Below are 27,064 nucleotides of genomic sequence, written 5' to 3' on the forward strand. Positions count from 1 at the left end.
AACTCAAGTATTTTCTGGGCTTAGAAATTGCAAGATCTCAATAGGGCATTAATTTGTCACAAAGGAAGTATGCTTTAGAGTTACTAGAAGATGCAGGATTGTTGGGATGTCAACCTGTTTCTACTCCCATACAGCCAGGCACAAAATTCTCCAAGAAGGAAAACCCTATTCAGATGTGCAAGCCTATAGAAGACTTCTTGGCAGGTTATTATATCTCACCAACACAAGACCAGATTTATGTTTTGCTGTTAGTACTCTCAGTCAATTTCTTTCCAATCCTTTGGAAGATCACTATGCAGCAATAATAAGGATCCTGAGATATATCAAGAAAAATTCAGGACAAGGATTATTCTTTCCCTCAAACACAAAACATTCTCTCAAGGCTTTTAGTGATTCTGATTGGGCTGCTTGCCCAGATACTAGAAGGTTAGTGACTGATTTTAATGTGTTCTATGATGCATCCTTAATGAGCTGGAAATCCAAGAAGCAAGATACTATATCTAGATCATCAACTGAAGCAGAATATAGAGCCTTAGCTTCCACAACATGTGAAATTCAATGACTTTTGTATTTGCTCCATGATTTGAAACAGCCTCTGCCACAACCAGTTCCTTTGTTTTGTGACAATCAATCTGCTATACGAATTGCACAGAATCCAGCCATGCATGAGAGGACAAAGCACATTGAAATTGATTGTCATCTCATAAGGGATAAAGTTCAAGCTGGTGTAATTAAGCTCCTGCCTATTTCTACTTCATCACAACTTGCAGACATTCATACTAAAGCTGAGCATTAAAGATATATATGCTGCAGCTTGAAGGGGGATATTGGAATTATTTTATTCTTTGTTCATATATGTGCATTTATGTTCATATATTTTTATACTTATATTCCTTTTTATATTGCTCCGAACAATTATATATATCAATTGTACTCTCTTTTTATAAAAAAATAAGAAATACAATATTTCATTCTTTCTTCTCTTGTAACAAAGAGCTGCTTTAAGAATTGTGCAAATATCAAGAAAAACCATTGGTTAACATCCTCATACTATTATTTAGGTATGGCATATGCGTAGAACATTAGAAGAAAAATTAACTAAAAATTATACAGTTACACAACTAATTAATTAATCACTTTAGTCCAAAGAATTCTATTAATTAATCATTTTGGAGCAAAATAATTAAGTTTTTAATTAATCACTTTATGGCCTTTGGATAAATGTGACCCAAAGGAAAAGTTAGCACTTAGAAACAGATGGAGCTATATAAAAGAATTGAAGGAAGAAGAGAGCATGGACATGCATGGCTGTAAGATGCTTTTCTTAGTACTGTTTACTTTTGAAACTTCTAGTTTTCAGCGCCTCTTCTATAAATTTACAATCATCGTCACCTTTCTAATGGCTCAAAAGACTTTTTCAACTTTCTTTAACTTTTCTTTCCTGCTTTTTCAGTTTATACCGTGACTTAAAAGATATTAAAATGTTTTTTTTTTTCAGGAATATGTTAAATATTATTTCTTTAAAAAAACTCAAAAATATAAAGAGTGTTGATATAGAAAGAGATCACTAAAATTGCGTATATCAATTTGAGAACTATTTTAACTTTAATTTATAATTACATAAATTTAATTAATCAAAATATTATACTGATTTAATTAAAGTCGTTTAATATTTTTTTTTTAAAAAAGATATCATATTTCTTTATCATGATCAAATGATAATTTTTTTTGTAATAGTTATGAAGACCTTTTAATGGTAAATAATGTTTTGATATATTATAATTAATATATTGGTTCAGGTATGACGTTAATAAATAATTATTATATTAATTTATTAAAATATTACCTGTTATGAACTATATAGAATAGATTTAATCCTCGTAAAGGTATAAAATAATAATAATATAGAAGTATATAAAAAGGTATCTTTATAATGTTTTCCTTTTATATTTTTTATGTTAAGTTATAAATTGAAGATGATATTACTTCTTTAGGTTGAAAAGCAAAACCTACAATGACAGGATGCAATGTGAAATGAGAGAGCATGATGGTTGTCATGTCAATTAGAAGATATAGAGAAAAAAAAAAGGATTTGTTTTTATAAAAGGAATAATATATTGGATAAGCATTTTTATTGGCAGCTTAGGAATGGAATTTTAGAAAATGGAGGGCAGTTGTCAACACGCAATAACTATTTATAGATATTAATATCCCAACCTTCATTATTCTAAAATCGTTCTTCAAGTAACCACTATTCATTTACAAATTTCTTACTTTATAGTGAATACTTCACACAATTTCTCTCATACTTTTGTTTCATTTCGACAATAACAAGTTAGTCATCTTAAATCATATTCACTTTATATATATTAATTGGTGTTGACTGTGATCTAAGGAAATATTAAATTAATATAGCTACACTTTCATTCTTCAGTGAAATCAATGTATTCTATGTCTTTGGATTTGTTTCATGTATATTATATCAATGAAAAATATGATTAATTAAATTTTAAGTACATGATAAATTTATGTATTTTTAATTATTTTTTTTTTAAATTTATTGATACTAAACATTGTTATATGTTTTAATTGAGTTTGTCTATTTAAATTTCTTATTGTGAATTGAGTGATGTAATTATTATCTTGTTCAATTTTTATTATTTATTTATCTTATAAACTTGATTAATATAAAATAATATTATCAACACTAATGATTTTTATTACTTTTATTAAAATTAAAAAAATAGACAATTATTTTGTTCTCATAACTAATAATGCGAAAGCTATTAAAAATCATAACGATGTAGTTATCCAATACTTTTTTTAAATAGAACAATAAAAGTCATTTTGATTACAAAAAAATGTATGTATATAAAAAATAATTACAAAATCGTAAAATAAATTATTTATTAATAGTTATAGATTATTTTTATTATTTTATTGGTAATTATTTGTGAAATAAGAATGTAATATCATTTAATATAAAATATTGTTTAGTTTGATCCTTACTTAACTTTTTATTTTTCTAAAATTTAAAATTGTTGTTCTTAATTTTTTTCTTAAGTGAATGGTTTTTTTTTTCATATTTATAATATATTTAATTTTTAACCATTCTAACGTATGAAAAAAAAATGAATTTTAGATGACTAATATTTCCCTTATACTAAAACTGATTTTAACCTGAGAAAAGAAGTTTGTTTTGGTTGTTTATTTTAATTTTTGATTTTGTTTGTAAGAAGAAAGTGAGAATCGATTGTTGAGGAGCAATATAGCATTATTCTTCTGCCATATATCTTGTACAGCTGTGAGCTAGCTCAGGAAAAGACCCTACAAATAAACAGTTGACCATTTGAGAACAAAAAAGAACAATGAAACTCTGTTTCGATTCAACTCACACTCACTGTCTGTCTCTGTCACAACTCTTACCCGCCAAAATGCTCCCAACAAAAGGTCATAAAGAGAAAAACTTTCATCTTCAACTCCACAGCATTCCTGCAACTGCAAGTGTAAATGCAAACACAACACAACCCCTTTTTCTTTCCTTTCTCTCTCTCTCTCTCTCTCTCTCTCTCTCTCTCTCTCTCCAGATATATTCTAGTTTGATTCTCAACAAACAATCCACCGTTACTTAATAATATTCTCCCATTCTTCAAGAACATATCTTTCTGCATTTGTCTACTTTCTCTTCATTGCTTTCCAAGCCAAGAATCTCTCTCTCCGCCACTTCCTCATAGATTCCTCTCCCTCTTTTTCAGCCACTATTAACGATCTCTAATCAACCTTCTTTTTCATCTCCTCTCTCCTTTCTCCTTTCTTTCTCCTTTTCATCTTTCCCTCTTCTTCTTCTTCTTCTTCTTCTTCTCATCCAACCACAAAAATCTATACATACCCATGGCTCCTCCCTCAGATATCAACCATCTTTCTCACCCTTGCATATACGGTATTTTCTTTTTCTCTTTCTTCTTCTTCCTTATGCTCAAAAAACAAAACACCTTCTTCTGCATAACACTTGCCATCATCACCTCGAACACGAAATACATTTTGCGAACTTCAGAATACCCACGTCAAACTATTTTTTAAACTTTCAAGTTAATTTTTTGGTTGCTGTTGATTTTACTAAATGGGTATGGAAGGTTGTACTTGTTCTGAAAAAAAAAAACATTTTTTACTTTGCATGAGTCCAGGAGTTGTGTAATAAGATATAATCGAGTCGATGGACCAAATTCGATTTGTACTGTAATTTAGTGGTTCTAAATTCTAACTGAAACCTTTTGTTGTTGTTTTTGCAATTTTGGTGTGAAGCAGGGGACTTTGTTTCTTCGTACTCAGAGAGAAAGTCTGGTTTTATGAAATGGTTTGGCAAGATTTTCAAAATTGGGTCAAATAGAGGAAGGGGTGGTGGTGGTCATCTAGAGCAACCTGAAGAGGAAAACATGGCTTGGCCAGCTCCATCTAGATCACGGGTAAACAAAAAGCATAGATCTTGTGTTTTTTTCTTCTATCTGATACTCTGTTTTATTTCAAGGATTTCTATATCAGTTGTTGTTATTTGTTTGTTCCTGTCCTGTCGCTCATACAAGCATGATTATTGCTTTGCTCAAAATTAAATAAAATAAGCTACTTCTAGGCCGAATCAAGACGAATTAATTGTCATCATTCATGTTTTTTTGACAGAGGACTACTTCTTAACCGGACTTTAGTAAATTAGTAAATCCAAGGATTAATTTTTGACTTTCCAATTGAGAATGGTTTCACCCAAAATATTCATAACTCAATTGTTTCATCTTAGTCCTGATTTGTAAACTGACATCCATTCCTTTTTGGTACAAAACAACAATGATGTCAGGAATCAAAGCGATAATTTTGTAAAGTCAAGACCTGTAACTTTTTACCTTTACAATTTTAGGAACAAAATGGGTTTCACTCTAAGTCAATCATCTAAGTACTAGAAAGTTCACCTCTTTTGTCTTGTTTTTGTTGATTAGACATCTTCCTGTTCTTATGAAGTTGAGTTGAGTCTTGTAACTTGGGGCTACAGCTTAAAGCACATAGTGACTTTTACACTTTTTTCTTTCAATCCTTTTTGTTAAGCAATGTTGACTTCTATCTTATTTGTGCACTACAGAATTTTCTGAAGCCTGCTTCTTATGTTTAGGTTATTTTCTACTATTGTGTATAATCTCATTGTTATAAAAAAAACATTACCAATATCTTCAGACAGGAGACTTCATAGTTTTAAGGAAATTAAAATACATTAACCATGAATTGCTTCGATTTAAATTACTTTGTTTCTATATATTTTATTGAAATAAAACGCTTTCAATTTATTTCATTTTAATTTCCTTGTTAGAACATTGTCATTATATATACAAATTTATTTTTACATTACAAATTATTTAATAATTTAGAATATTGTTTAACCATGCTTTTAGGTCAGTTGAGATTATTTTTCATTATAACATTATCAAGGTTTTTTTATTGACAATTATTAGTTATTATTTAATTAGTAAAAAAAAGTTAAATTCATAATTTTTCTCACATTTTTTTTTAAATTTAAAGCAACCTTATAATTCTCAATATTAATAAGAGAATTAAATTCACAACATTTTCTATCATTTCTTTAAATTTTATTACTAAATTACTTGATATTCTTTTTTTAAGGTTAGAAGTTGATGAGTTGACAAGAAGAAAAATAATAAAAAAAATGTGTAAAAGATACATAAAATGTAAAAACATTTCAAAATTTTATTATTTTCTAAATAATGTTTAAAAGTTTATAACATTAAATAACGAAATTATACAACAAAAAATGTTTCAAATTTCTTTTATAAAAGTAATTATCTTCTGAAGGCCTTTTTGTAATGTTTAAGACGAGGCTTCATGACTGAAGATGCTATGAGTTTTTCTGGTTCTTTTAATAAAGATACGTTGAATAGTGTGATTATGGAAGTAGTATTGGATAATATTCTTGATGTGATTAGGATGACCGTGCTAGATCTCGGAAAGAGAAAGAAGATTTGGACCATGCAATTGCACTTTCTTTAGGCGAAAATTTTAAGAGACCAACGGGTAGGTGCTAAATTTTGAAAAATGCACTTTCTCCGTGGCTATCGTCATCTAATTAAATTAAACCTTTTTTCTTTTGCTGATGACAAGGGTATAGATGGCGAACAGGAGCAAGAATTGATGAAGATTATGCAAAAGCTCTTCAGGATCGCATGTTCTCTTCTGCTCATCCTCCATATGCCCCTGTACCCGCTTATCCCCATGGATATGGGTAATTTTTCTCTCTCTTCGTAACTCATACATGTTGCTCACACGTCAAGGGTTCCCAAAAATAGCACAAATGTTGAAATTTTTTTGATGGATTCCCCTAATCAAAATTACTTCATATCTCTCTAGCTGTTTATGTTGTTACCATAAATTGATTGATTTTGATTTCATTATTGTGATTCTAACACATTACGAATTTATTGACACCTGGTAATGTACAGTATCGCATCGCATAGCAGAATATGTGGAGGGTGCAACCAAGAGATTTATGGCGATTGTTTAGGAGTCGGTCACAGTTATTTTCATCCAGACTGCTTTCGGTGTCACTCTTGTCGTTACCCCATTACTGAGCGTGAGGTAGTTTCATCCTCTTAGGATTAAGAGCAATCTGATACCATCTATACATATATTACAGTACTTATCTTCAATATTTTCTCACAATAAATTCATTTTGTTTACTCTTTACAATTTATGCCAATGAAAGTATTATTTTTAACTCTTCTCTTTTATTCGTATCTTACTTCTTTTTTTTTTTCTGTTGATCCAAGTTTTCTTTGTCAGGGAAGCATCCATATCACAAGTCCTGTTTCAAGGAACTGACCCACCCTAGATGCGAAGTTTGCTATCAATTTGTAAGATTAGCCTGCCACTGTCTTTGCTTATTCCTATTTTTCTGCTTTTTTTACTCCTAGTTTCTTCAAAAGGCTTACTAAATTTCAGCCAATTTCATATTAAAATGGTACAATTAGTCTACTTGTGACGTTTGAAATAATTTTAAATTACAGCATCACTAATATCGCTATATCCTATTCATTTTGAATATTTAGAAGATTGCGGAAATTCTGTTATGGAAATAGGCTTTTGTTGTTGCGAAAATTCTTTCTATTAATAAATTGTATTATTTATCAGAGGACTAGTCTAGTAAAAAGATCATATCCTCTGTGTCTGTTACTATTGATTTGTAATCTTCAGGGTTAGCCAAAAGCAATATTGATGATTGTGGTATTTTATTTCACTTTCAGATACCAATAAATGCTGCTGGTTTGATTGAGTATAGGTGTCACCCCTATTGGAACCAAAAGTATTGCCCATCTCATGAGTATGATAATACAGCTCGGTGCTGTAGTTGTGAAAGATTAGAGGTGCTAACATATATAGTTCTAACTTTTTTCATAAAAATGGAAGTAATATATTTTTTTTCTTCTTAAGAATCTCCACTTTCTGATCTTCTATTTTCTTTTTGAATTATCTTCTTGAAGTCTCGAAATGAAAGATACTGTAGATTAGAAGACGGAAGGATTTTGTGCTTTGAGTGCATGGAATCTGCTATAAGCGACACTGGTGAATGTCAGCCTCTTTATCATGCTATCAGAGACTATTACGAAGGAATGAATATGAAAATAGATCAACAAATCCCAATGCTTCTTGTTGAGAGACAAGCACTTAATGATGCCATTGTTGGAGAGAAGAATGTAATGAATCGTCCTCTAATTCATCTTTCAGCTTCAGAATTTATTCAATTCCTCTAAACTCTTTTTTGGCTTTTACCAGGGTTTCCATCACCTGCCAGAAACTAGGGGCTTGTGCCTTTCAGAAGAGCAAACTGTCACAAGCGTATATTATTTTCTTATTTTTTTGCTTGTTTAACGAATCGAAGCCTTCATGAACCAACTTCAAAATTACCCGTCAGGTATTTCAATTAATTTATGATATATTGTGTTGTTTCAGGTGCAAAGGCGGCCAAGAATTGGAGGTCATAGATTGATAGGGATGAGATCTCAACCTCAAAAGTTGATTAGAAAATGTGAAGTTACAGCTATTCTTGTTCTCTATGGCCTTCCAAGGTAAGTAGCATTTAAATACTATCGAGTCCTTATAAATATAGTATAGTACCAAGCCCCTCAAGGGCCAAAAATAGACCATGTGAATGTGATTGGATGGGCCAAAAGAGGCCCAAAAGAACAAACATATTTTATGGAAAATTTTATTGGTTGCAGGTTACTCACAGGTGCTATACTTGCCCATGAGTTGATGCATGCTTGGTTACGCCTTAAAGGTGATAATGGTGTTCTTATCATTGTATTGAACTGCACATTTTGCCTGATTTCTTATCTCACTTCACTTTGCCTTGAACTAATTAAGCAGGTTACCATAACCTTAGTCCTGAAGTAGAGGAAGGTATTTGTCAGGTCCTCTCTTACATGTGGCTTGAGGCAGAGGTGATGTCGTGTTCTAGAACCATGCCATCAACATCATCAGCTTCTTCTTCCTCCTCCTTCCCCCACTCATCAAAGAAAGGTGCAAAATCTCACGTTGAACATAAATTGGGTGAGTTTTTCATGAACCAGATTGCCAATGATTCTTCCCCAGCTTATGGTGGTGGCTTTAGAGCGGCCAATGAAGCTGTGAATAAGTATGGTTTACGTTGCACTCTGGAGCATATTCGTTTGACTGGTAATTTCCCAGTGTGATAAGAACCCGTTCTCATAGGAGTTTGGAACTAGAGTTTGATGTTGTAATATCGGTTCACATATAAGACAAGGTTGGACATCATTCTTCCTGTTATTTCATACCCCAGGGGGAATGTGGTGTCTCTATGTAAGGATATCCATGTCCAAGCCAATAATATTATTATGCATGCCTTGTTTTAATTAATTTCGTATTATATGCGAGGGTTTTTACTGGAAATAATTATATTAACAATTACAGATATCTTTTACAGAAATATATAGTCTCTAAGAAATAATTACAGTACTAAAAAAACTCTCAACTAGTTAAATCTCAACTTAGAATATGTTTAATATTTATAAATATAAAATGTAACAAGCGGGTTCAAATTGTACTTTCGATTGTCTGAATTCAATTTCTTTTTATAATTTATTTTTAAAATCATACACTTTTTTAAAAATAGTTATGTACCATATATCAATTTTTTTAACTTAATAAACAATAATGAGCTTAACATACTATACTATTTATAGTACTTACTTAAAATATTATAAAGCATATCTTAATTTTAGGTTTATACCTTTTAATTTAGCGGTTTAAATATATATAAAAATTATAGTACTATATTATTATGTCAAGTTAATATGATTTTATCCTATATTTTTCAGGTGTGGATCGAATTACATTAAGACTATAAAATTAATCCGGTCAAAATTTTTAGATTATGCAGTAATAATATAGACAAACCTGACCGAACTTATCAGCCTTGTTTAATACGACTTTCCTATTTTCATTTCCTTAAACTTTTATTGAGCAATAGATCAAAGTTGAGATACATAAACTTAAGGGAATACCATATTACATAATGTTATTGGATTAAATAGAAAATAGAGCATCTGGGTGGCTCTTAAGATGACATTGTCTCCACCACATCAGTGTTAGCATCAATTTCCAGTTTTCCTCTGCACAGTCTTATAAGTATACCTTTTTGCCAAAAATATAAAGAGACACAAATTTAGAGCATTTATGATGGCCAACAACCAATAAAACATATCTAGACGGCTTGAATTTATATCCTTTGAAATCCAACTTTTGCCATTCTTCCCCGTTACATTGTCCACAATTATTATGAGAAAGCTGCTTAAGAAGTATCCTACTCCAAACACACTGAGATATAAAGCTATTCCTAAGCTTCTCATTGAGTCAGGAACTTGGTCATAGAAATACTCTTGCAAACCAACTATTGAAAGTGTATCTCCTCCAATTCCAATCATCAGGTATTGGGGTACCAACCACAACACACTCATAGTCTCATGCTTTTTTCCCCATTCTGTCACAACTTCATGTCCAACCATTCTTAATCTCTTTCTTTCTACCAAGGCAGCAACAACCATCACTAAGAGTAACAATGTTAAGCCGATGCCAATCCTCCTTAGGATGCTGATGCCTCTTTCGTTACCTGTGGCTTTCCTCAGACGTGGCACAATAATCTTATCATATGTTGGGACAGATATTATAGCGCAAATAGCGGTAACAGACACCATGGAAGCTGGTGGGATTTTGAAGTTGTGGCCTATATTTAAGTTCATGGCAGCTGCTTGTTTTACAAACAGTGTCTGGCTCTGAGCTATGCATACACCGATTATTAATGTAGTTAGCCATATGGGAACAACATTCAGAATAAGCTTTGTCTCCTCCACTCTTGTCACTGTTGCTAATCTCCATGGATTCTCTTTTTTCTCCTCTGTATCTTCAACTATTGCAGCTTTGTCAAGAAACCTATTCATTCATTCAATTCATTCAATTCATTAGTATCAGTATTAATCAGCATTAGTAGGTGCAGTGAACTCTATAACCTATTTATAAAATAAAAACTTTTAAACCAAAAGGGATCATACTCTATATATCTAATAAGATGCATGTTTGATCCATACCTAAGTCTGCTGGTATGGCTCAAAAGCCTTCCTTGGGAATTCTCCGACTTTGGGATTTCATGCAATAAAGCAGGATTTAGAGGACAAATCAAATTCCTTTTCCTAATGGCTGCAATTAGGACCTGAAGAATTTGCATTAAAGGGTTTCCTTCTGTCCTCCTGTACCTATAAAAAGGCATCCCCATATAGAAAATAATGATAGTTAAAGCCATACAAATAGTGAGAATGAGAAAAGCAACTCCCCAGCTAACAAAGTCCTGAACATAGACAACCACCGTAGCCCCAGACACTATTCCAGAGCACAGTGTAAAAGACCACCAGTTGAAGAAAGACATCTTCATCTTTCGTTCTTCAAGGTGATCGTCATCAAATTGATCAGCACCAAAGCTTTGTAAGGACGGTCTGAATCCTCCAGTACCCAAGGCGATGCAGTAAAGGGCTAGGAAGAAAACCACTTCATGAACCTTCCTTGTTCGATCACATATCTCATTGTTGCATGGTTTTAGACTTGGAATGAGTTGAGACATAGTCAGCAGGCTTATTCCCTGGCTTGACAGACCCAACAATAGATGAGTTATGTCAAAAAGAACTCGCTCGTTGCATGTAATATTGATTAAGAAATTAAAAATATACCTTGAGGTATACGAGGGAAGAAAAGATAATCATATGAAATCGACCTGTGTAGGCATCAGCAACAAATCCTCCAATCAGAGGCATCAATGCTGTTGCTCCTAACCAGTAGTTTACGTTCTTGGTTGCTGTTTTTAGGTCTTCATGCATCACTTCAGTCAAGTACATGATAAGATTGCTGGATATCCCAAAGTAGCACATCCTTTCACTAAACTCAATTACTGCCTCAAACAAACATGTATATCACATATTTGAGCTAATTATGCTCATATAATGAACATATTTATCACAATTTTTTGCATTGCTAAGTTTCAGTTCAGCTATAATTTATGTTAACACCTTGTTACTAAACCCAGGTTGCTGAAGTTAACCTTTCAACAATGATATGAATCTTCCTAGACTTGTTATTTGACACGGCTTAACAGACTCTTTTTAATTAACAGTATTTGATGAGAATTAGTTCGAGTATAGACAGTTAGCTACGAACTAAAATGACAATTTTCTTTAACAATTGTTGCAACTTGTAGGACTGTAATGCAAAAGGAGAAATCAAAATAAAAGAAAATCTCAATTGAAAACACTAGTTTATTAGGTGAAAAAGCTTAAATCTTTAACTCTCTTACCGAGGACAAAAAGAGCAGCTTTCCATGCACCGGTGGAAGAACGTAGAGGAACTCTGTTCTTATAATCCACAGATGCATCATGCACCCATTTCTCATCTCTCTTTCTCTTCTCAATCTCCTCCTCCATTAACTTTGTTTTCAAATCATCAAGAGCCTTCTGCACTGGTTGGTATATTGAAACATAACGTTTTCTTTAAAGTCATTTTAACTAAAAAATATTATAAATTAAAATGATTTTTTAAACACTTGTCAACACACATACAAAAAATTATATATGTTGGAGTAACCTTTGATTTCAATCAACGGCTTTATGTACGTACACTCGCACATTATATATTACATGTGGCTTTGTAATTTGTAAGGGGCCAGAATGAGTAAGCAGTGGCTATGGAGTAGTGTGGTTATTCTTACAAGTTCAATTCCTTACATATAGCCACTTTTGCACCGTTGAATTAAAATATCGTAGTTTGATTTACAAGAAATCTCCCATTTTCTTCTTCCAAATTTAAATAAAATCATTTTAATATATGTACAGAATCTGATATATTGAAACAGAACCCTCAAGTAAGAAATTAGATATCTTAGGAACAAACTTTTCACAAATAATTCCTTTTTAGTCTAAATTTATTTTAAAACTGCAAAATCACAATCAACGAACATGGTGTATTAGTATTATTTGTCTTAAATCCAGTCAGCCTTGCTTAGCACATGGAGTAAAATTTTTTAAATGCTCTGTGTCCCTATTCCTCTCAGCGGATTCCTTCGCTCAGCGGATTTTGTTTTGAAGAAATGGGCTGTGATAAGAGCAGTCGGAACCTACCATCATATATAGGAAAAAATAAATAAACAAAGTTGGGGCCTTTTTTTTTATTTATTGTTCATGTTCGTTATTCTTGTTAAATTCCTAACCATATTTCATACTTTTCAATCAGATCATGCTTTTTCAAAATAGTAAATTAAAAAGTTTTTTTTTCATATAAATTATATATAAAATTTTTTACATCAATATAAAGTTATTTAATTTCTTATTTATATAGAATAAAATCAATATAATGTTTAATTTTAAAAACATACTTAACTATAAATAATTAAATTAGCTTATTATTATTTTCCCATATTCTAATAAAAATGGATATAAATTGATTATTGATTATGAAGACTAAACAATTCATATAATTAGTTAAGAAGTTAAAAGAAGATTTTTGTTGATGAGAAGTACATAGTATAATTTTGGTTAAACTTTTAGAGAAGTTATTTTTTTTTTCATTATATGATTAAATATAGTTTTAATTTCTAAACTTCAACGTAAAATTAGAGTTTGTCCTTGTTTTAAACTTTAAACTTAGATCCTGTCTAGTTTTTAAACTATAAAAATAAATAAATATAATATTTTTAATCTAACCATCTTAATTTTTTTAAGTATGAAAGGGCATTCATTTCTAATTCATTTCTAATATAGTATTTTTTTTTTATTCAAATAAACATTTCTTAACATTTAAAAATTTAATGTTTTTGGATCATTATTTTTTAATTTTAAACACAAAATGTAATAAAATTTAAGACAAAGAAAATTTTTAATTTCACATCCAAATTTAAGGATTATAAATATATTTAACTATTTATTATATTATAAAGAAATATGATAGAATGTGTTTTCTAACCGCAATTAAAAAAGAAAAAAAAAAACTAAGATAATATGTAAACTTGGAACAATCTGAATTTCAGTAAATGTAAGGAAAACAACATATTACATAGGTACTTGATTTCGAAGAAAATATGAAAATGGTAGACCCAGTCGCTAACATGCATCATGGAAGTGTTTCCACTCCGTCAGCATTGGAACCATCATCCGTAGCTTTCTTGTGTACAGTCTTATAAGTATACCTCATTGCTATAAACACAAAGAAAACCAAATTTAGAATATTTAATCCAACCATCAACCAATAAAGTTTATCTAAACGGCTTGAATTTACATCCTTTGCAATCCAAGTTTTTCCAATCTTCCCCGTGACGTAGTCGACGATTATTAAAAGAAAGCTGCTGAAGAAGAATCCTACTCCCATCCCACTAAGATACAAAGCCATTCCTATGCTTCTCATTGAGTCAGGAACTTCCTCATAGAAATACTCTTGCAAACCAGTTAGATAAAATGCATTTCCAATACCAATTATAATGAATTGGGGTATCATCCACATCAAACTCATACTCTCCTGCTTAGTTCCCTCTTCTGTTACCACTTCATCTCCAACCATTCTCAGTCTCTTTGTTTCTACCAAGGCAGCATAAGCCATGACTATGATTAACAATGTTAAGCCTATGCCAATCCTCCTAAGTATGCTGATGCCTCTTTCATTACCAGTCACTTTCCTTAGAATTGGAACAATGATTTTATCATATATTGGGACAAACACCATGGTGACAAAGCCTGTAAGGGACAACATGGATGCTGGTGGGATTTCGAAGCTATTACTTATCTTTAAGTTCATAGCGGCTGATTGTTTGACAAAGAGTGTTGATCCATATGCTACAGATACTCCAACTAATGCTGTAGTTAGCCATATGGGAACAACATTCAGAATAAGCTTTGTCTCCTCCACTCTTGTCACTGTTGCTAATCTCCACGGATTCTCTTTCTCCTCTGTATACTTCTCTTCCACTATTGCAGCTTTGTCAAGAAACCTATTCATTTATTCAATTTCATTACTTTTCCTTGTATACTGAATTTTAGTTGACAGCTTCAAGCATATAATTTATTGTCAATCACAAAAGCTTACCACCATGCTAATAATTAAATTATAACAATCATTCAGAATAATACATATGCTGAGTTATGTCTAACAAGGGAATGTACCTGAACCTGCTTGTATGACTTAGAAGCCTTCTCTGGGAATTCTCTGACTCTGGGACTTCAAACAATAACGCAGGATTTGAAGGACAAGACAGATTCCTTTTCCTTACGGCAGCAATTAGAACTTGTAGAATTGGCAATAAAGGGTTTTCTTTTGGCTTCATTTTGTACCTGTAGAGAGGAATCCCAAAATAAAAAGCAATGGTAGTTAGGGCCATAACAATTGCGAGGGCGAGACAAGCAACTCCCCAGCTGACAAAGTCCTGAACGTAAACAATCACTGTTGTTCCCAGCAGCAATGCAAAGCTGAATGAAAAGGTCATCCAGTTGAAGAAAGACATCTTCTCCTTTCGTTCTTCAAGGTGCTCATCATCAAATTGATCAGCTCCAAAGCTAATTGAACACGGTCTGAATCCTCCAGTACCCAAGGCCAAACTGTATAGACCAAGGTAGAAAACCACTTCATGAACCTTATTTGTCTGATCTGATATGTCATTGTTCAATGGTTTTAGACTTGGGACGAATTGAGTCATGGTCAGCATGATTAATCCCTGGATTTACACAAAAAGTAATGAGGCTTCTTTTCCATGGCAACAATGTGTTCTGCGCATGCAGAGCTGTATATAATCATGTGAGTATATGTTATGTATGTGTATGTATGTAAGTAAATTTGTATGCAGGGTGAGATATGTAAAATTGACCAAAGACAGAACATGAAGGGTAAAATCACGGGTTACCTAGTTGCATGTAAAACATATGCAGTAGAGAAAGTAAGAAAAAGGAAAGATGAATATACATATATATATACCTTGATGTATAAAAGGGAAGAAAAGAGGATCATACGAAATCTACCAGTGTAGGCATCACCAACATAGCCCCCAATTAGAGGCAACAATGTTGTTGCTCCTTTCCAGTAGTTTACATTATTGGTTGCTGTTTTGAGATCTTGATGTATCACTCTAGTCAAGTACATGATGAGATTACCGCTTAAACCAAAATAGGTTATCCTTTCACTCGTTGAAACAGCTGCTCCAAATTGAAATAAAATCCCCAAGTTATGCTCATATTAAACACATTTATCTCATAATTTTATTACTGCTTTTTAAATTTGACCATTTGAATTGTCTGTGTACTGATAGTATAATACTGAGTTTTGAGTTGTTTTTTTACGAGGATGTGAAACAAGAAGAAAAGTAGTAACCAATTGATGCATTGAAATGAAATCATGTTGTGTAAATTATCCATGCACAAGAAAAATGAAGTAAAGAGGTATCTTACCAAGGACAAAAAGAGAAGCTTTCCATACACCGGTGGCAGCACGGAGAGGAACTCTGCCCTTATAATCAACAGAATCATCAAGCACCCATTTCTGTTCTTCTTTTTCTTCACTTTTATGTCCATTTCTCTTCATTTCCTGCACCATGTTTTCAATTTTAAGGTGTTTGATAAAATGATCTCTTCACCTTTTGATATCTACTGTTGGTGTGGCCTCTCTATAACGGCATTTGAAATGCAAATAGCAACGATAATCGCTACTTCACTAATTCAACTGCATTATTAACTGCTTGGAATACAGCCTGCAAGTGAAACATAATAATGATTCATTACTTAACTTCTCACCGAGCAATTTATGGGTTAATTAATGATTTCAATACTTCATTATTTCACCCAAATCAATCTCATAATGCTAATTCTTTTATCCCCCGCACTATATAAACAATACAAGCAACCATTATATACGATAAAAAAATAACAGTAAGCAAATAATTTAAGCAAATAACTCCTCATGACACACAATAAATTATATACGTCCGAGATTCTTTTTTAAAAAAATATATATATGCTTTGGAGTAACTTTTTATTTCAATCAACAGCCATGCATACACTCCCTTGTTATTGTAAATGGCCAGGATGACTAAATCATGTAACAAACTCGGAGTTGCTTTTATATATATATATTTCCTTTGTTGATAAAAAAGTATACAACAATGTAAAAAATATTTATATGTGCATCAAATTAAACTCTAAAATTCCCTGAGACTGTTTTTTTAGTAGAATACAAATTAGGTAATCTAGTTATAATTTAGATGGTATATACTCCACTAGCTATAATTCTTGTTCTACAAGCTTGGAGTTAATGTATCTGGGTGCATGGGCTGCTACGTACAATTGTTTATTTGACTAGACAGTATATTCACTTTAATCACAAATTATTATAAAGGAAGGGTAGGGAGAAGACTATAAAGATTATCCTTACAATTGAAGTTATACAAGAGCATAACCGGGTTAATATGTTTTTGATTCAAAATTATTATATATTTTTTATTTTCATCTTTCACTCAAACTTTGTTTTATTTTCGTTTATATATTTTAGAAAATTATGGATTTAGTTTTTTTATAACCAATGTTGCCAGTTTTTATTTTACGTGACAGTGTCACATCCCAAGTTAACAAGATATGAGAAATGTTATGTCAGGTAAAACATAATTAACCCATTCATAAACTTTAGGTTATATATATAGATATATATAATGTCACAACTGTTTGCAGAGTGGAAAAAAACAGCACCTCATTAAGAATTTTAGATTTGAATTATAGAAATGAAAAAATTAATTAAAATAAAGGCACTATTAAAAATTATCAGTTAGACTTTTCCATAATTAGTATTGTAAATTATTGTTAATTCAGTTTTCACCAATTAAAATTTATTGTTTAAATATCCATTAATATTTAGAAATGTGACATTTTTATTTCAATGTCGATAAAAAAATGTTACTATTTTTGTAATTCATACATCTAACGACCTAATATTTGATGAATTACTTTCAGTCGATTTAAGAAATTACTTTCAGTCGATCATTATTGATGAGTAAAGTTATAAACTTTGTAGTTTTGGATTAAAGGCTAATTGAAAACGTATACTTTTTTTAAATCGGAGGACCTAAAATGAATAATTTATTTAAAACTAAAATAATTTTTCTTTTGAAAAATTATTTCAAGAAAAAAAAGTAATTACATTTAATTTTATAGAAACAATATTCGTTCAAATAATTTATTATAAGGCAAACAATAAAAAACCCACTTCTACAGAAGTGAATAGCCGGGAAGAGATAAGTAAGTACATTTCGTGCTCAATGACTGTTTTCTCTAAAATTTTATCTCAAATAATGAGAGTCTAAAACTTTTTAGATTGTCAATTAATAAAAAATAAAGTAATTACTATTAAAGTGAATAATTTAGATTAAAAAATAATAACTTAGTTCGAAAGTATATATATATATATATATATATATATATATATATATATATATATATATATATATATGTATGTATGTATGTAATATGTTTTGGGACATACGAGAAGTTATTCCTGAAATACAAAGCAGAAGCAAAGCTAAAAGTGCAAAAAATGTCATAATGAAAGCGGGCCTATGATGTTATCATCTCCACAGCGAAGTCCCTCAAAAGTCCAAATTTTCTTAAGGGGCTTCTCTATCCACTTTGACCTTTAACCCAAAATCTAGCGTGCTCAATCGAATTTCTAAATAAATTAAATTTCAAAATTTGATTAAGATAAAGATATCGGAAAAGAGTTTACTTCAATTTCAAAATTTAGTTAAGAAAATTATTAAATTTCAAAATACAATTAATGAAATTATTAGATTTCAATATCTAATTAATGAAGTCACCTAGTTAAAAAAGTTATCAAATTTTAAAATATAATTAAAGAACTGACCAAATTTCAAAAATTATTCAAGAAACTCATCTGATGTTGATATTATGCAACAGTTTTTCTGAATTTCAAAATTTGATATTTAATTTTTCTTAATTTCAAAAACTCAATTAGTATTTTTTTTTTCAATTTTGTATTGTATTACGTGATAGTAAATATAAAAAACAGTAAATGTAATTTTTATTGGAGGATAAAATTATTCTAGCCATCAGGCCTATCACTAGAATGATAACATCTTTAGATTATAAGCGATAATAAGTCACTAAATCCTTAATTCAAATTTAGGTGTGATTAGATTGTCATTAGGTCATTGAAAGGTAAAATACTCATTACAACTATTATATAAATGTCTCAATTATGACTTAAGAACATTATGCACACAATAAACATATTTAGTTATCTGAACGATCACTATTAATTAAAGCATCAGAGTACCTTTTACAAGTATCCTCCCACATGTTTTGGATGAGTGGAACAAAATATAATCGAGCTTCCCAATTATTCGGTCAGCCTCCTAATTATCAGTCAATCTCCTGTACATCCTACTCAGTTTGCTACAATGCTTCTCAACCATCTCCAACCTCGAATCCAACCTAACTAAGATCCCACCATCCATGAAACAATATTTATTATTTATTAGATTTATTATATTGTTTTAATCCTATATTTAAAATATATATAACTTAGTGCGATGAATAAATGGCTACAAAATCTCACTTGAAATAATTTAGTTGGATTTATAATTTATTTTTAAATATGTTTACCATTACAAAGAAAAGTAGTCAATTTAATTAATAGTAATAAAATTGTTTTAATGTATTTGTACAATATAATCCGATGACGAAGAGATGAAGAAATTTGTTGATTGGTCAAAGTAATCATTTGAAGAAATCTAAACTTGTTATTTTAATAAAAAAAATTAATGATTATATCATTGACTTAATATAACTAAGGAAGTTTGATTACGCTAGTAATTAAGAGATTTAAATCCTTTTTTGTCCCTAAGTTATAAGCTGGTGTTCAGTTTAGTCTCCGTTTTTTAAAATGTCAACCTTTAGTCCCTAAGTTATAAAAAATGTATCAAATCAGTCCCAATCGTTAACGAAATCAATGAAATAAATACTAAGTTATAATTACTCTAGGCTAAACACGCTTAACCAAATACATTTGTTGATATGAGCAGCCAAATCAATTCATTTAAGTTATCCTTTAATTGTATAGTCTCATACCTATAGTGTCTCTAGATCCCTCTCATTCCGGTGTATGTTCGATTCGTCCATGTGCCCCTTCCACTCGAAGCCTGCCAGGAGCCGCACTCCCCGCCCTCGTCAGTGTCCGGACGTCACATGCCAGATATGGGGATTTTGCAACCTTCAAATAACTCACAAGTATGAAAGAATATAAATGAAACTGATTTGATACATTTTTTTTTATAACTTAGGGACCAAAGGTTGACATTTGTAAAAGCGGAGACTAAACTAAACACCAATTTATAACTTAGGGACAAAAAAATGATTTAAACCTAATTAAGATTTAAGTAGATTTAAATTATTATCCTTCTCACTCGAGTTAAAAAGCTGATTAAAAAAATCATAAATAAAAGTGTAGATAACATGATAGATTATGCATTAATTACTGATTTATTATCTTTACAATTTTAACAAACTGTTAACATGATAATAGGATCAATGTTGATGAACATAAAAATTTAGAATCAAGACGTTGAACGACAGGAAAATTACATTCTGTACAGTAGCTTAAGAAATTCAAACCCAGTAATATAACTGAAAACAATACATTAAAGATTTGGTTGAGCTGAAGATATGTAGCGGGATGGTTGAACCTTAATACTCTCATCAACTCACCATCTCCACCTCATCAATCTTATGACAATCGGTGTCCATGCCTCTCCTCTGTACAGCCTTGTAAGTGTACCTTTTTGTGACCAAGATGAACAAACACAAAACCAAAGCGTTTATGACAGCCAACATCCAATAAAACCTATCTAGACGACTTGAATTTATGTCCTTCCCTATCCAACTTTTACCGCTCTTCCCTGTCAGATGGTCCACCATGATTATTAGAAAACTGCTTAAGAAGAATCCTACTCCAAGCACACTCAGATACAAAGCCATTCCTAAGCTTCTCATTGACTCAGGAACTTCCTCATAGAAGTACTCTTGCAAACCAACTAGGGAAAACGAATCTCCAATCCCAAGGATTAAGTATTGGGGTATCAACCAAAAAACGCTCATTGTATGGTGGTTAGCAGACATTCTTAGTCTCTTTGCTTCTACTAAGGCAGCAACAATCATGAGCATAACAGATGATGTCATGCCGATGCCGATCCTCTTAAGGATGCTGATGCCTCTTTCGTTACCAGTCATTTTCCTCAGAATTGGAACCATAATCCTATCATATATTGGGACAGCAATTATGGTGCCAACCGCTGAAACAGAGGCCATGGAAGCTGCTGGGATTTTGAAGTTCTTACTTATCCTTAGGTTCGTAACAGCTGCTTGTTTCACAAACAATGTTGTGCCTTGAGCCACACATACTCCAACTGTTAATGATGTTAACCATATGGGAACTAAATTTAGAACCAGTTTTGTTTCTTCGACTCTTGTCACTGTTACTAATCTCCATGGACTCTCCTTTCGCTCACCATTTTTCTCTTCAATTATTGCAGCCTTGTCAAGAAACCTATTCATTGAATTGATCTGCGTTAACTTCCATGAATAAATATACATTAATATGAATCTGACAAAGTTCATGTGTGATAAATACCTGAGCCTGCTAGTGTGTTTTAGAAGCCTTCCTTGGGACCTTTCTGACTCTGGGACCTCATACAATAAAGCAGGATTTGAAGGGAAAGTCAAATTTCTTTTCCTTACTGCTGCAATTAAGACTTGTAAAATTGGTGTTAAAGGGTTTCCTTCTGGCCTTCTGTACCTGTAAAATGATTTTCCCACACAGAAAGCTATGATAGTGATAACCATAATAATAGCAATGGCAAGGCAAGCAACTCCCCAGCTGACAAAGTCTTGAACATAAACAATCACTGTTGCACTGAGAAGCAATGCAAAGCACAGTGCAAAGAACCACCAGTTGAAGAAAGACATCTTCTGCTTCCTTTCTTCCAAGTGATCATCATCAAATTGGTCAGCTCCAAAGCTTTCCAAGCATGGTTTGTATCCTCCTGTGCCTAAGGAGATACAGTAAAGGGAAAGGAAGAAAATCACTTCATGAACCTTCCTTGGTTGTTGGCATATACTAGTGTTGCAAGCCTTTATACTTGGGATGAATTGAGACATAGTCAACAGGCTTAATCCCTGGTTCACACATCAACAAATGTAACTCGTAAACAAATAGGAAAGAAAAGAAAGACAATTCCAGCCTGAAGTTCAAATTCATATATCCGGTGTAAAAGTATAAATTACAAAGTATAATAAAATATGCATGTGATAGTAAAAGGAATTCAACTTTAACTTAATCTCATAGTTCTTGTTAAAACAACCTTTTGTTTAGTTCTGATATCATAATTAAAAGTATACTTTAAATTCAATTCAATTTCATAAAAATCAATCACGTAATGAGCGTTATACCAGTTATATAATACAGTTTGATGTTACTTTTACCCGTACATCAGGAGAAGGAGATTTACCATGAGGTATACAAAAGCGGAGAACAGAACCATGTAAAATCGACCGGTGTAAGCATCAGCAATAAATCCCCCAATCAGAGGCATTAGAGTTGTGGTTCCTGACCAGTAGTTTACATTCTTGGCTGCAGTTTTGAGGTCTTCATGCATCACTTTTGTAAGGTAGGAGATGAGATTATTAGCTATTCCAAAGTAGCTCAATCTTTCACTAAATTCAATAGCTGTTCCAAATTGAAACATAATCACCAAGTTATGTCATTGTAATGAATTTTAATTTTAACTCAAGTTTACAGAATCGGCTTAAGATATATACATATGGTACATGGATTAAACATTAAAGTGTAAATGTTGTAGGACATGACAGTAGTTTTTGAAAAGCTTGAATAGTTGTTTAGTTTATGATGAAAGAAGAAAACAGTGTTGAAATGATTAGAGAAAAGTGAGGTGATGTGAAGAAGGTTGTTACCGAGGACAAAGAGGGAGGCTTTCCATACACCAGTGGAAGCACGGAGAGGAACTCTGCCTTTATAGTCCACAGAAGAATCATGCACCCATTTTTCGTTACTTTCCTTTCCCTTCTCCATTTCTTGCTCCGTCTTTAGAAATATAAAGTGTGAAGTAAAAGATCTTCACTGAGATGGATGTTATATAGACAAAGGTTGTTAGATACACTACATTTATATGCATGCAGTAAATATAATAGTTATTTAGCAGGTTCTGCATTGATGGTGATAATAAATCTGAGTAGAAAGTCAATGTGGAATAGAAATATAACACGGCACATATTGCTTCAGAACATATCACAACAGAAATGCATTAGATTATCATAGCAATCTAATTCAATTTGAGAAGGGATTATGTATGTTCTAGTCCAATCAGTTCATCTGTAGTCCCAATTTTAAATTAATTTGGTTTCAGTTTTCAATTTATTTCTTTTACAAATTTTGAGTAATATTTATTTGGTTTGGATAATCGTGTTACGATTGAGAAAAAAAAAAAAAAAAAAAAAAAAAACTCACATCGCCTTTTCCTCCTGTAAATTTTTTATTGAGAAATTTTATTTCCTTCCAAAATTATTTCACATTTGATATCTTGCATTTTTATAATCTAGAAATTGTGTTCCCCACATAATTGCTCTTTCAAATCAATATTTAAACTTTGATATCTCGTACTGACGTGATTTTTAAATTTATAAATTATTCATTATCGTATAAAAATTTATTAAAATAAAATAAAATAAAAAAAATCCTAAACTTGAAGACTACATTAAATTCATCATAAAATTTTATTTTATAAAACATAAAAAAATATATACATATTTATCTCACTTTTATATTTTAATTTGAAAAAGTAAATGCTACGTACACTCACACTCATGTATGAATATCCAATTAATATATGAAGGAATTTAGATAATATCCACGGGTTCATTTGATATTTTACTTTCATTTTAAACCAACTTAAATCAATTTATTGTTTGAAATGGATTTTTGATAGAATTAATATTTCTAATAAGTAGGTGATTTGCATTTTAAATTATATTTTTTATTTAAAAATTTATTTACAAATTTTATCATTATTTAGTTGGCATTCTTTTTATTTCTCGCAAAATTTTGAGATTATATATGTGTCATTGTTTTCTAATAAAAATGATAATACATAAAACGACAAAGTTTAAAACAATCTGACTTATCACATCATGTCTTTGAAATTATCTTTATCTTAGATATCAAATTTTCCCCATTCTATTTAGTTACATTTGAATAAATTATCCTTTTATCTTAAATCTTTACATGTGTAGGTTGTTTTGCCTATATGAGATATGAACTTAATATTTAATCTCTACTAGTTATGTATGTAGTGTTATGATGTGTTTGTGAACTATTTCACATCGAAACCAATTAAAGTTAGATATTTTTTTTATTAGAAAAACAAAGAGTAGAGGTAAAAGTAGTTATTTTCACTCAAGCAAAGATTAGTTACTCAAATTATATCTTGTGATCAAAATCTACACGAATAAAATTTATATGTATGTATAATTGTTAGGATGTTGTAATATGTATTTTATTGTGTATTTTGCGTTATAAGTACTAGCTAGGTAAATACCTTCATGGTATTAGTACATATTGAATAACATGCTTAAATACATGTTATATTATATGATACGTATGGTGATGTATATGTTGTAGGTATATATATACATATTGTAGTATATATTGTGACTCTTGTAATGAGAAATACCTAAGATAATATTCAGTAGTATTAAAAATGAAAGTCATTGATGATCTGGTCATATAAACAAAGATATTGAGAATTAAAAAATATTCTTATATTTCAACTTTCTATGCATACAAATAATTAAGTAATTACGGTGACATAAAAAATAGCTAAGGTTGACTTTTAACAATAATGTTTTCGTATTCGTTAAACATATTTAATCAAATCTTCCAAAAGATATTGAGTGTAAAAAATTATTTTGAATCTTAAGAAATCAAGGAAAAAATAATTATTTATATAGTTTTTAACAAAAGTGATTTATAGAAAAATTATTGTATTAGTGTAAAAATATGAGAATTTTATTATAAGATGTGATTTTTTTATTGAGTTATTATATATTTATGTAAATATGAAATATAATTTGTTACAAGCTTATAGATTTATAGATAATGCACTTAATATACAACCATATATTTGTGTGTGTGTGTATATATATATATATATATATATATATATATATATATATATATATATATATATATATATATATATATATATATATACCCATTTAAATATGATGAATAATATACAATTTTCCATCGTATTTTGATAAAATTCTATTCAAGATTGAAGATTAGTATATTCTACATATAATAGCAAAGAGAGAAGCAAAGTTGCTAAGATTTATTTTTTCTTTCTAGTATTTTGAAAATTTTAAATATATATTGTTTTGAGAATACGATTATAGAGCATTTATAGTTATGAAGGTTATCTATAGATAAAGTAATAATACTAATAAAAATACGAAAACATTTGATATTATCTCCACTTTTACCCTATAATTTTTTTACTAATATTGTTAAATAAAGAATAGTAATAATGCTAAAATTGATAATATATATACAGTTTTCAGAAAATTTATACAGATAATATTAATAATTTTCCGTTAAATATAAATTAGTTTGATTTTTTTATCAACTAAATAATATATGAATAAGTATTCGAAGTAGTCTAAGAAAGAAGATTATTACAACTAATAATTTTGCATATAAAGATAAATCTCCAAGGTTCTCAGCTCTGAATAATCTCTCTTTCAAAATAGTGTGAAGTAGTACTAATAAACTCCACTAATAAATACTATAGGAACATAATATATATACTATAGGAACATAATATTCAGATGTTTAATTATTTTGCATTGATGTCTTTGGTAATAATATTAATTTATTAATATATTCATCAATATAATCTTTAATAATATTAGTATAATTGTTAATTTAATTTCGATAAATCACATTTTTTGAAATGTAAGTAATTCATCGTATCAACATATGTTGCATATAATTCACAAGAATAAGAACTTGTGAAAGCAGACCAGATTTTTCAGAGAAAAAAAAGTAGTGAAGAGATGATATATAAAAAGAAAAACTAAAAAGAAAATTAACAAAAGGATACTAAAATTGCCAAATTGATAGAGTGAAAACATTTCTTACCTTTCTTGAGACGATTTTTGTTTTTGGGGAGAGAAGTGTGTTTTTGTTTTGGCTCCTCACAAACAATGTCTTCTTCTTCTTCTTTGAGTAACAAACAATCGAATTTTGGTTTTATGGCAAGCACTTCCTTTTGCGTTTCTTCCGTCAAGTGTATTCTATTAACCGTTGAATTAGGAGAATAAAGAAAGATTATGCTATAAAAAAAATTAGCCAATGTGGTTCACATTAATTAATATTCGATTAAAATTAGTAATTAATTATAATAACTTTCTTATCAGAACATTGGCAAGTCCAACTTCAACCATGTCGGATATGATTAATCACATAATCTAATTAAGTAATTATTTCCTTGGCTTTTTGAAGGGATTAAGTTATTCCGCACGTATACCTTTGCACTTGAATATTTCGTAAATAAAGTGTTTTAGATTGACATTATTGAGCCATATCTATCAGAGTGGATTGGATTCTTGCAAATGGGATTTCATTAATGTTAATTGTATTTTTTTAGTAGTAATTTTATGGTGCAAGAAAAAAGGAGAAGGTATCAATCCCGATACTTTATTAGGAATAACAACGTTTTAGCTACCATTATTATTATTCTTTACTTTTAATATCCCTCGCATATATTCCAACTACACAGAAAAACACTGCCACTACTTACGATGATAATATCAATATAGAATAGTTATTAAGATGATAAAAGAGTAAATAATTTTTCAGAGTATTTATTTAAATTCAAAAGAATAATTATCAAAATGATAAAATTGAAAAATAATTTTTTATTATGAATTGTTATTAAACTTAAAAAATAATAATTATGAGAGTAAGATTGGAAAAAAAAATATGAAAGAGGTGTATCTTTTTCTATATAATTATAGATAAGATATTCAACTGATAACTTGGAGATATGTCCCGCATTAATTGAACATTATTGGACTTCCATCTCTCAACCAATTGGTACTATGTCCAATTGCTTCCTACACCCCTTCTTTTCCAAAAATATAATAATGTAATTGGGATTGAAAAAAGGATTGGGGAATGTTTGACCTTAACATTTTCTATTGATTCGACCAATAATATTTGTGGATTAAATTAGAATAACTGAGTTAGTTGTTAAATTGATTCAAGTCTTATACATCCTAATTTGAATAAGCTCAAGTTCTATCAAAGAACTTCACAGAGTTTGTTTTTTCTGGAAAATATT

At 30.4% G+C, this 27,064-nt stretch overlaps 4 protein-coding genes across 5 annotated transcripts; 1 reads left to right on the plus strand and 3 right to left on the minus strand.

Moving 5' to 3' along the window:
* The first annotated feature begins 3,599 nt into the window (after positions 1–3,599).
* LOC106757938 (protein DA1-related 2) lies at positions 3,600–8,938 on the plus strand. Of its 2 annotated transcripts, none has more exons than XM_014640797.2 (12): positions 3,600–3,940; positions 4,303–4,463; positions 5,982–6,069; positions 6,157–6,277; positions 6,495–6,630; positions 6,822–6,905; positions 7,296–7,415; positions 7,533–7,745; positions 7,825–7,887; positions 8,002–8,117; positions 8,271–8,329; positions 8,419–8,938. In XM_014640797.2, the coding sequence occupies exons 1-12, from the start codon at positions 3,892–3,894 to the stop codon at positions 8,742–8,744; spliced, it is 1,536 nt and encodes a 511-aa protein (XP_014496283.1). In that variant the 5' UTR covers positions 3,600–3,891; the 3' UTR covers positions 8,745–8,938. The 2 variants fall into 2 exon arrangements, with proteins under 2 accessions (XP_014496283.1, XP_022635135.1); XM_022779414.1 differs by having other exon boundaries at positions 4,306–4,463.
* Positions 8,939–9,665: 727 nt separating this feature from the next.
* Positions 9,666–12,035, minus strand: LOC106757011 (protein NRT1/ PTR FAMILY 5.6-like). The gene is made up of 4 exons (XM_014639597.1): positions 11,909–12,035; positions 11,289–11,506; positions 10,656–11,200; positions 9,666–10,500 (listed from the first exon to the last, which is right to left on the minus strand). The coding sequence occupies exons 1-4, from the start codon at positions 12,033–12,035 to the stop codon at positions 9,666–9,668; spliced, it is 1,725 nt and encodes a 574-aa protein (XP_014495083.1).
* Positions 12,036–13,716: 1,681 nt separating this feature from the next.
* On the minus strand, positions 13,717–16,179 carry LOC106757012 (protein NRT1/ PTR FAMILY 5.6-like). Its single transcript, XM_014639598.1, has 4 exons — positions 16,035–16,179; positions 15,565–15,782; positions 14,760–15,307; positions 13,717–14,587 (listed from the first exon to the last, which is right to left on the minus strand). Exons 1-4 carry the CDS (start codon positions 16,177–16,179, stop codon positions 13,717–13,719), a joined length of 1,782 nt encoding a protein of 593 aa, XP_014495084.1.
* Positions 16,180–20,193: 4,014 nt separating this feature from the next.
* Positions 20,194–25,963, minus strand: LOC106757321 (protein NRT1/ PTR FAMILY 5.6). Its single transcript, XM_014639962.2, has 5 exons — positions 25,861–25,963; positions 22,617–22,782; positions 22,154–22,371; positions 21,277–21,821; positions 20,194–21,192 (listed from the first exon to the last, which is right to left on the minus strand). The coding sequence occupies exons 2-5, from the start codon at positions 22,732–22,734 to the stop codon at positions 20,346–20,348; spliced, it is 1,728 nt and encodes a 575-aa protein (XP_014495448.1). The 5' UTR covers positions 22,735–22,782; positions 25,861–25,963; the 3' UTR covers positions 20,194–20,345.
* Between the last annotated feature and the right edge of the window lie 1,101 nt (positions 25,964–27,064).

The sequence above is a fragment of the Vigna radiata genome, chromosome 3 (assembly GCF_000741045.1).
Source record: "Vigna radiata var. radiata cultivar VC1973A chromosome 3, Vradiata_ver6, whole genome shotgun sequence".
NCBI lineage: Eukaryota > Viridiplantae > Streptophyta > Magnoliopsida > Fabales > Fabaceae > Vigna > Vigna radiata.